Source organism: Rhinolophus sinicus, chromosome 2, assembly GCF_057876585.1.
Source record: "Rhinolophus sinicus isolate RSI-liver-muscle chromosome 2, RSI-T2T, whole genome shotgun sequence".
NCBI lineage: Eukaryota > Metazoa > Chordata > Mammalia > Chiroptera > Rhinolophidae > Rhinolophus > Rhinolophus sinicus.
Window position 1 is genome coordinate 104,100,860 of NC_142502.1, and position 10,810 is coordinate 104,111,669.

At 55.0% G+C, this 10,810-nt stretch overlaps 1 protein-coding gene across 3 annotated transcripts in view; it reads right to left on the bottom strand.

Annotated features, from left to right (window-relative positions):
• The window catches only part of SCUBE3 (signal peptide, CUB domain and EGF like domain containing 3), a 36,632-nt gene extending 26,456 nt beyond the window's left edge, over positions 1-10,176 (bottom strand). For all 3 annotated transcript variants that reach the window (XM_019738755.3, XM_019738756.3, XM_019738754.3), the window contains exon 1: positions 9,580-10,176. In XM_019738755.3, coding sequence (XP_019594314.2) covers positions 9,580-9,664 — 85 coding nt within the window. In that variant the 5' untranslated portion in view covers positions 9,665-10,176. The remainder of the gene's footprint in view (positions 1-9,579) is intronic.
• Positions 10,177-10,810: the final 634 nt, after the last annotated feature.

Below are 10,810 nucleotides of genomic sequence, written 5' to 3' on the forward strand. Positions count from 1 at the left end.
TCCGATTGGACGGCACTGCTCCAGCAGTTCTGCAAAAGGGGTGCCCTGGGCCTGGGAGGACCAAAACATCTTCCTGAGACGTGGGATTCAAGTCACGTTTTGGAGGTTGGATAAATGTGAGACAGAAGAGGAAATGTCAAGTGTGGTTAAATGTGCAAAGAAAGACAAGGCACTTAGAGCTGGTCCTTATTCTGTGTCCCCACATTTACACACACTCTCCATGGTGGGGAGAAACATTTTGTAACAACAAATTCCAAACTTTGAATGGCTTTAGGCTTAGTTTTATATGTCCTTGTTGGGTCCCTGGAGGAGGAGGGCTGGATGGTCACCCTGTCCCTCGGGAGCCTTAGGGGCAGGCCTGGGGCATCGGACCATCCCAGTGACTAATAATCACCCCGTTCATCCTGCTTGGAACCCTCTTCTGTGTCTCTCCATCCCTCCCCCCGCAGCCCGAAGGGCGACGTGGAACTCATTTGGAAGCTCCCCCTCTAGGGCCATCCTAGAGGTACAGCCCCGGAATCAGCTGGTGCTTCATGAGGGTCTGCAGCAGGTTGTCTAGGCTCGTGGCTCTTTCCTTTGCTCCCAATTCAATGTTCACCAGTACGTGAGGGGCCCTGATGCTGACTGCGGCCAGCCCAGGTTCCCCGGCAGAGCCTTCGGAGGTTTCCTGCAGCTGGGCTTTCCCTGCCATCCTACCCCCCTCCCTCATCTCCCTGGTCACAATGCTTCCCCCTTTCCAGCAGAGTCTTCCTGCTCTGGGAGACTTTTTCTCCTTCCTATTATGTCTACAACCTCCACAACAACTGACCATTCTACCTCTTTCAACACATTCACACACATCATATTCTCCACATCTGAAATGCAGCCCTCTTTTCTCTTCTGTGCCCAGCTTCCCAAATCTGGCTCAGAATTGTCTTCCCCAAAGCTCTTCCTGGCCAGCCCTATTCTTGGGGAGTGCCTGGTCCCAGGGGACTCAGTTTGCCTCGGCTCACGTACAGCTACTGCTGAGTTGCTCTGCCAAGGCTTTAAAGCCATCTCGTGGGGCATGTCCCACCTTCCTCCCTGGGCTGGTCACTGCTGAGGAAGGGACCCTTCGATTGTTTGGCTGGAACCTTTTAAAGCAGAACAGGCCTAAAACAGAGCTCTGAAATAGGGCCCCAAATTATATCCAGCATCTCCTCCTTTTGTCAGTCGTTCTTTCAGACCTCCTTCCCCGCACAGCGGCCCACCCACAATTTGTCCGTACAGGGATCCCACCAACACCCATGGGCACAGCCTCATCTCAGCCTGTTCTCTCAGGGTGCAGGTGTTTAGCAGCTGGCTTGACAAACCAGTGGATGGTGCTGGGCATGGGTTGGTTAGACCAGGGGTTCTCAGCACTGGCTGCACGCTGGCATTTCCTGGGGGCCTTGAAGAAGTGCCCTCTCCTCCCCGGGCTGCACGAGGACCGCTAGGGGGACGCTGGGCTCCTGTCTGTCTTCCTTTTCCCAATTCAGGAAATGTGAATAGACTCTTTACTGAGGCTGGGAAGAGAGCAGGGCAACAACGTGACAGAGTGTTTGAGAAAAGGGGTTCTGGAGTGATACTGTGTCAGTTCAAATGCCATCTCCACCCGTGGCAGCGTGGTCCTGGGCCAGCCTCTGCGCTCTCCAGCTCCCTCCTCTGCAAATGGGAATCGTAATAATAGCACCTCCTCTGGGGCTGCCATGAGCATCAAATGAGTTACCACTTATCAGGTACTTAGCAAGGCAATGCAGGCAGATAGTAAATGCTCAACAAAGGTTCACCATCTTTAGCCCTTCTCTCCAACACTCTCCCCAGTATCCTTTCTGAACCCCTGTCTCCTCCTGCTTCCCCTTATCAGAGCCCCATTTTAGGCCTGGTGTGGGGAAATGCAGCACCAGGGGAAGCATGAACAGGGACTCTGGGGGAGACATAACCCTGAAGATACCTGCTCTACTGCCTCCCTCACCTCTCGCTGGGAACTGCCCAAAGGAGGAAGGGGAAGTGGGTGAGAGGCCAGCTGGGAACCGAAAGGCTGCCATCCAGAATTCTTTGTGGAGGCTATCCTTTCATGCCCGTACCCCCACCCCAGGCACTGGGCTGGATCAAAAGCTGAACTGGGGGAGACTGGCGGCTGGGGAGACTGGCGGCTGCAGACACTACAGATGAGCCATGACCTCCCTGCCTCACCCTCTCCTGGCATGAACGCACAGGCCTGGCACTGCAGCAGCTTTTCCCAGCGCCATCCTACATGTGCTGTGGATCTGCTTCAGTGCCTAGCGGAGCTCTCCAGAAACTCAGCTACATGTAGGGAGGAGGGGTAGGACGTGCGTGGGGTGTGAGGGTTAGAGGGCTCACCAGAAAGGGCAGATTTTGATAACACAGGCAGTCCTAAGGTTCCCTTCTGAGGATGGGGAAGTGGACCCCAAAAGGGAAGCACAGGGACCCCGAGGAAACACTTCATCTACTTCAAAATTTTGCCCAGGACAAGCTCAGGAATAACAACAAAAGGAAATGAGCAGGAATGCAGGCCGAGCAGGATAAGCAGAAACCCCTCGGTAGAGTCTCCCACCTTTACGTTGCCACAGTCCTTACCTAACCACTCACAGGGGCTGGGGAAGTTATGGGCAAATTTGCTGGGCCCAGTGATAAGGTCCAAAGCAGCCTGCCTGGTGTCCTCATGTGCCCACACGGCTGTGACATCCTTCTGGCCCCAGGTTAGCCCAGGATGTCTCGTGTGCCACCTCACTCCACTTTCCTCCCCTTCAGCCCAAATCTCACCCATCACTGAGGACCCAGTTCAGGTGCCACTGCGGGGAAGGGAAGGTATGGTGGCTGTTCCAGCCTTCTCTGATCTATTCTTTCTCTTAACCCCTTCCTGCCAGGCTCTCTGAGCGCCTGACCAATCTCTATCTTGTGACGCCTCTTCTACACTACCTTGTGCCATCACTTAACTTGTAGTTCATGTGTATTATCTCCCTACTAAAGCGGTACGCTCCCCAAGGCCATGGCTTCTGAGTCCTTGAAAGCTGTACAGCGGCTGCAATAGAGTTGGGCGGCGTGTGCCTGTGAACCCGCACACCTGCTCTCCCTGCAGACCAAAGGGCAATAGGGGGAGCCCGGCTTCCCAGCTCTGGCTTCTCAATGTGTCGTCGGGTTTGGAACTGGGCTGAGACTCTGTCACCTCAGATGGAGGCTGGGCCCATCCTCAGCCTCGACAAAGCCCAGACAGGGGTGAGGGAGGCCTGGAGAGAGTCCAGGAAACCACACAGATGACCCCAAAGAGAGGAGGGAGAGCACTTTCTTCTTTTGAAAACAGTACCCTTCCCACTTACACAAGCTTGGCCTGTTCAACTGAAGAGCCAGGAAAAGCAGCTGGTGCTTGGTGACTGGAAGCGAGTGGGGCTGAACCTGAGAGCCTGAGAGCCATCACCCGTCAGGGGGCCCTGATGAGTTTCTCTCTGAAGTCCTGCCTTTTCCCTAATCCTGCTCTTTGCTCATTTGAATGTACCTTTAAACAGGTAAGAACTTTCTCCCTCTCAGTGTGGACTAAACCAACAACCCTGAGTCAGAGGCCTTTAGAGGATGGGTAGGGTAGGGGGTAGAGGAGGCGGGGAGGAAAGAACAGAGCACTGGGAGGGAGGGGCAGGGAGTCAGGCAGTGGGCAGAGGCAGGTTCCAGCTTCCTAAGTATCAGTCTTACTCTCTAAACTGATGGGAAGAATAACAACATAAAGAACGATGATGGCAGATGACGATGTGTGATTCCATTATGGGTGCAAACTTCTTTCACATATGAGTTCATTTGGTTTTTAACCGGTCCTGCCTCTCATGGTACAGATGAGGAACAAGCCCAGAGTGCATGTCGGGAAAGAGCAGAGCCATGCAGTCAAGACTGGTGCTCCCAGTCCAGTGCCCCCTCCCACAGATGCTGGGTCTTAAACACTGGACAGAGGACCCCATGCCTGCACGGGTGTGGTGCCTCCTCCCACCCGACTCAGCAGGAAGCAAACAGCCCTGCATAACCATGGCCCGCACGGTGGGAAACGAACAGCAGGAGGCCTGGGCATGGGGCAGCAGGGAGGAGGGCAGGGCTGAGTGGTGCAGCTCGGTGGGCACAGGCAGCGCTGCAGGGAGGAAGGGGTGGGCAGTGCGGCAGTGGGCAGGTGTCTCCAGCCCTTGGATTCACTGTGCTGGGCCAAGCAGCTGGTTAGAAACAAAAACAAACACCAGGGATACAGGTTCCTGCTGTTAACAGCTTCAAACCGCCAGAGGAAAACTCCAAATAAATATAATTAGAAACTTGTAAAAACGTCCTCTCTGTAAACCTGCTTCCCAGGGTCTACCCTTTAAGCGCCCCCTTCTCCCACCCCACCCCCAGACCCACAGATCCTGACACTCCACCCTCACCCAGGGATTCCTAAGACCTGGTTCCTTATTCTGGATCTTCCTCCAGCCCAGCAGCTCCTGCCCAGGTCTTTCCTCAGCTTGTCACCAGTGACCAGATTCGACAGCCCCTGGCCTGGGGCTCTGAAATCCAACCCCCAGCTCTCTGGGGCTCTGGGTACAGCCACAGGGAAACCATAGGTAAGAGTGAGAGCCATTATCCACCTGTGGGGCCAAATCGAAGCATCCAGTGGCAACTAGAAAACAGCGCCTGGGTCTGTAAAGGGAGATGTCTAGGTTGGCGCAGAAAGCAGAGAGCTAGTCTTTGAGCTGAGAATACATAGTGTGGGAGCAAGGCCCTGGGGCCTCACCCAGATAGCATTCAGTGCCCAGAACACAAACACTTAAGCTCCACTTCCCAACGCTGTTGGAAGCTCACACGTTCACACACACAGAAACACTTGTTCTGCAGAGGCTATTTCCAAGGGGAAATACCCCACTTAAGGACAGAGCAAGAACTGTCAGGTTTTGGGGGCCCCAGGAAACTGGGCTGGGGGAAGAAGGGAAGCAGCTGAGCGACACAGACTTGGGCAGGGAGCAGTGGGGCAGGGCCCAGGGAAAAGAGGGCCTGGGATCCAGGCGAGGAGCCTGGGGAGGCCGCTCCAGGACCGAGGCTTGCTATAGTGTCTTCTGCCTTCAGCAGGAAGGATTTCAGGAGATGTGCAGAATCTCAGAGCTGAAAGAGACCCTACTGATACTCTAGTCCAATTTACAAGAGAGGGAGAGAATTTCAATGACTTCCTCAGAAGCGCCAATCCTTAGCCTCTGTCTGCATTTACCTAAACCCACTGTCACCATACTCCCCACCCCATGTCATTTGGGGCTAGTGATATGTGGGCGTAGGAGGACAGCAGCCAGTCTGGTGACAGAGGAACCATTGGGGGAGACGTGGAGGGTCCAGGTCCCCTCCTAGCCCAGGTGACTAGCTCCTCTACCCCTCAAACATCCCTGGGTTGTCAGTTGTATCACTTTCCCCCCCCAAAGACGAGCAGTCTCTCTGTTTCCAGATCCTGTCTTATAGCTGAGCCTGAAGAGGCTGTCCCCAGGTCGGGGCCTCTTGCCGGCACTGCCAGCCTCAGAGCAGCTCCACAGTTGCCAGCCCTGACAGGGACTCTTTCTTATAAGCAGTCATGCGCTAGGGGTACAGGACATCAAAGGAGGTCCACGCCCTGACACTCAGGGATCAGGGGCTGAGGTGAGTTCAGGCAGCAAGCTCCTCCACCTCCATCTTCTCAAGAGGGTCTGAAGCCATCCATTCCCTTCCCCCACATCAGTACAAGGCACTGGACCAAGCCATTCCACGTCTTTACTTCTCCAATGAAAATAAAATGCACATTGCCCCGCTTCCTTTTTCCTCTCACAGGAGCCCTGTGCGCGTGCGTACACACACACACACACACACACACCCTGAGTCATGCACACGCACGCTCACACACCCCAGTGAATGCACACCTCACATTCCCAAACTCACATCCAGGGCCGGCTCCTTTTACAACAGGTCCCAGCCGCTCACATCTCAAACCGGTTCTCATGCTCTCAGATTCCTGAAGGTTTCAGAAAACAATCTCATTTGGGGGTTGCTGAGAACTTTCTTCTTTCTCTGCCTGTAATAATTCTGGCTTTCGTGTCTTCTAGTCCCTTCTCTCTCATTTCACCCTGTAGAGACTCAAGAAGATGAGGGGTAAGAAGTGAAAAGTCCCCCCGCCCCCCAGGTTCCCTCCCCCAGGGGACATGTCACTGAGAGAAGAGAGGTCAAAGGGATTCCTGAGGAATTTCTGAGTAGTCCACCCCCTTCTCTACCCTCTGGAAAAGGGGGGGGGGGGGCCTAGAGGAAACTGACTGAAGATCAGGCTGTAAGAGTGGGGACTGAGTCTCTCCCCAGTGTGGCCTGAATGGGGCTCGGGCACTACCCAGCTGCCCAGGGGCCACCCTCACCCACTGACACGGTCATGGTTTTCATTTCATATTTTGGAGGGAGGGGCTAAAAGGAACAGTCCCCTCACTGTAAGAGCTGGCCACAGGAGCCCAGGGAAGCGGGGAGGAGAGGAAACAGCCACATTAAAGAGGAAAAGAGGGGTGGGGGAAAGAAAGAGAGAGACACACATACACCCAGACAGAGACCCGGAGAGACGCACGGAGACAGAGAGACACTGTTTGCAGTCAGATGAACGCTCTCAGTCCCAGGGATGGTGTTACTTGGAAACTCTAAATACACGACTTTATCAAAAGTTTATCCCTAATGAGGAGAGAAAACAACCAGGTAAACTAAACGGCTAGGCTGGCTCTCCCGGAGCCCCTCCTAGGGACAAGTTTTCCCCGGAGGCCAGGAGACCTTTTCATTCAGCTGTAACCTGAGCTCTACACCAGGATTAGGCCTTTTTAACCACTGCTGCACCCCCCCCCCCCCAAAAAAAAAAAAAAGCAAATTAATGCTTTTAAGTTAACTATTATCTTGGTTATCCAGTCTGTCTACTTTAAAATACACAGACAGGCACTTAAAAAAACACTCAAAACCATGTACTCTCATGCTTGCTTACTCCTAGTCACACACGCTTACCCACCCACTCATCCACACACAGTTCTCAAAGACACGAAAAACATCCATATTCACGCTTAACAACTAAGTCACAATAGACACAGATACCCAGCTGTGTCATCTGTGGTGATCCCAGTGAAACACACACACACACACACACACACACACACACACACACTCACCTGCACACTCAGGGCTCCCTTCCTTGTCCCTCCTCTCCTCCCCATTCCACACTAACTTGGTCCCCCGCCTCTAACATCTGGAGAAAAGGGACAGAGATCCAGATACCTCAGAGATATAGTAACTGTGCAAGATACTTGCCAAGGGTAAAGAACTGCTAGAGCTTCGTTTAAATGCATGTGACATTCCAGGCACCCCTCATGGTACTGGGGATACCTGGGAGGCATGTTTGGGAGCGAAGGAGGTCCACAGCACTGAGTCTGTGGGTAAGGCTGCCCTGCCTGGTCAGTACATGTCCTTGCTGTTCACTGGCCTGCAGACGGCATCCAGGGACGTCCCAGTAAAACTGTTGTTTGCCAATCTCTAGCAGACCAGGTTAATAAATTTCCTGAATAGCAGAGTCAAAAGTAGCTGAAATGACAGGCTTCAATTCCATGTCCGGTGAACTCAGAGATCAGTAGGAAGGAAGATGCAAAGCTAATGGCAGCCCAGTCAGAGGAAGTGTGGCCCGAATATGAGCTAAGCAGTGAACAAAACTACTCGTATTAGTCTGTAAGTTCCTTGTGGGCAGGGGCCTTCACTCTGGCTTCCTTTCCCACAGTACCCAGCAGTGTCTGATGAAAGAGGGAGCCCTGGAGTACCTTGGAGGGATTCTGAGGCCTTCTGTCCCTAAATGATGGGCTGATCTCCCAGGCTTGAAAGCCTTGGTTTGATGGTACCTGTCCTTTCTAAGAGTCTCCATCTGTCCCGGGAACCCCCTGGAATATACTGCTTGCTCCCTCATTTGCCCCCAGCTCCCCAGTCTCACTAGGCCACTACAGACACTGGCTCCAACTTAAAAGAGGTCCTTATCTTGTCTCTAGATTCCTGCATGAAATCTGTTCCTTCCTTCAGACTAAACTCCCTAGCTAATTCCATGTTATGAGTAAGTCAGCATGCACTACAAAAGCCAGCTTTGTTTATGAAAACACAAGCAAATCCACAGTGGGAGAGGGGCTGCTCCCAGGCTGGGGGTGGCCGTGGTAGTGGGCTGTCTGGAACCAGGACTGGCGAGGAAGGAGTTTGGGGTTGGAACGGGGTGGGGGTGAGGTCTGGTATTTGACAGCTGAGGGTCTCTAATGTTTTGTTCTGTTAAAGGACAGGTGGGAGGAGGAAGCAGGTATTTGAAGAGGCAGTGTTTTGGGAGAAGAGGATGGCATTGATATAGCACCGTCCTTTTAACAGAGTGGGAGCCCATCCAGTACAAAGAGCAGCTTAGGAGCCAAGTGCTCCGGCCTCAGGACACAGCAACCTGACTGTCAGAGACTCAGGCTTTCCCAACTCCCAAGTTCAACTTTCCCTTCTGGGCCAGTCACCTCCACACCCCAGCTTGGCTTCAGGAGCCCCTAGGGTAATAGAGAGAATCATATCCTCCTGGGCAAAGCTTTGCCAGGAGAAATTTTCTTTTTGTCCATATAAATCTCTTCCTGGGTGAGGACCCGATGGGGGAAGGGTGCAGCAAGAGGTCAAGGGGGAGGGGATACTGTCCCCAAGAGAACTATAGTCCACCAGCCTGGTTTCTGCCAGCACAGCCTTGGGACTAGCCAAGCAATGAGCCGGGGTCAGGGATGGGGGCGGGAGGGCCTCCCTGTCTCTCTCTTTAATTCCTAGAGGGATCTGTCAGAGCTCCCCAGCCAGGAATTTTACTTTGTTATTTTAATGCAATTCTGACCTGGATTTAAATGGAATTGGAAACCCGAGGCCTTAATAAATAAATATTATGATAAGAAATGAAAGCCATGCAAGAGGAAAGATTTCCCCCCAAAGAGGCAGAAATGCAACATTCTTGCAGGAAGCCAGAGTCGCAGAAATTTTCTTCTCTTCTTCAGCCGACAACCAGGATATGAGAAGCGAGCCGGTTTTTCCATAAAAGATCCTATTTTTCTTTAACATTTTTCTACTGATAAGACAACAACTTGGAAATTTCTGTCTAACTTCGCATGAGGGTTTGGGGTGAGGGGAAGAAATCTATAGCGTGACTTTAAACTTTTCATTCTCAGCCTCTCCAGGCCACAACTTATGTTTCTGGCAATGTTTGAGAGAAGAGAAGCTTCTCTCTCATACTTTTGGAGGACAAGAAGTCTTTCGAAGATGCTGGGGTGGCAGTGAAGTAGGCAGAATTCTGAGGTGCTGGTCACTTCTGTCCAGGGCCCCCCAAACTTCTCACTCATCTGTGCCACCCCTGGCTCCTCCAGCCTTTCCCCCGGGACGCAGCGCCCAACGGTGAGGTCCTCAGCCCAGGAGAGCGGGTGCACAGTGCCCGGTTGTGACAGCAGCACGCTTCCCAGCACCTGCCCAGCCCCTCGGAAAACGCCCTCCCGCCCTCGGGCCCCGCAGCCCCGGCAGCCCCGCGTCCGCGCGTCCCTCTTTCCTTACCTTGCGCGGCTTTGCTGTGCTGGGCGGCACGGGCGTGGACCAGCAGGACGAGCAGGCAGAGCCCAGGCACGCGCCCCGAGCCCATGGCTGGAGCTACCCGCGGCCGGGGCCGGTCTCGCAGCCCCCGGAGGGCGGAAACTGGCCGGGCCCCCGCGCGTCGAAGGGGGGAAGGGAGGGGACGCCCCTCCGGGGCCGGGCTGGGGGCTGCGGGCGCGGGGCGCGGACCACGGCGCCCTGGGCGGGAGGCTCCCGATGCTACCGGCTTCTCCCGGCCCCACGCCGGGGAGAGCGAGGCGGAGAGCGCGACGAGGCTGGGGGCGCCGGGCGCTGCTGACGGAGGGGAACCCCCGCCCTCTCCAAGCCGGGCTGTGCTAGCGGCGACGGCGGGGCTGCTCCGTATAATCCCACCCAATTCCCAGCTTCGCCCGGAGAGAGCTGCAGCCGAAGAGCGCGCAGAGCCCGGGCGAGGGACCTGAGAAAGGGGAGGGGAAACGCAGAGCCAGAAACACGCCCTTTCTGCCTCTTTCTTCCTCTCTCGCTTTCTCCGTCTCTCAGGCTCCGTCTCTTTTTCTTCGCCTTTCTCCTCCTCCTCCTCCTCTTTCTCCTCCTCTCCTTGCTCCTTTTCGTTTTCTTCCTCCTCCCCCCCTCCTCCTTTTTCGTGCCCTTTTTTTCTTTCAAATGGGGCCTCGGCGCAGCAGCCGCTCCCCCTGCGCGCCCGGGCGCGGCGGCCCCCTCCCCAGGCTGCCGGGCCGCTGCCTGCAGGAATTTACAATCCGGCGCTGGGGGAGCGGGCTCGGTCTCCATGGAGACGGCTTCCCCGGGAGCAGGGAGGTCAGGCGCAGACCGCGCACAATCAATGGATCAATGCAAGCCCCGCTCCGCTCCAGACCAAACAGCGCGGAGCTCCGGCTACTCCTCTCTCGCCGCCGAAAGAGTGGGGGTTTAGGGTGCGCCCCCGCGCTCGCACGCGATGAGGGCCCTGCGACGCAGGTTTGCACGCACACCTCCACCGGGAGACAAAGAGCGCGGGGTGTCGGGGAGGCTGGGGCGGACAGGATCGCACCGGCACTCAGGCGTGCCGGCCAACCCGGCCCGACACACGGGGCACAGCCACAGAGGACCTCGAAAAACAGAGCGGTTCGACAACCGGCCGAATAACGCCCTTCCAACTCCACCACATCCCTCACCCCGCACCCTCAGGACTCAGTCCCCATTCCTACTCCTGAGTCCA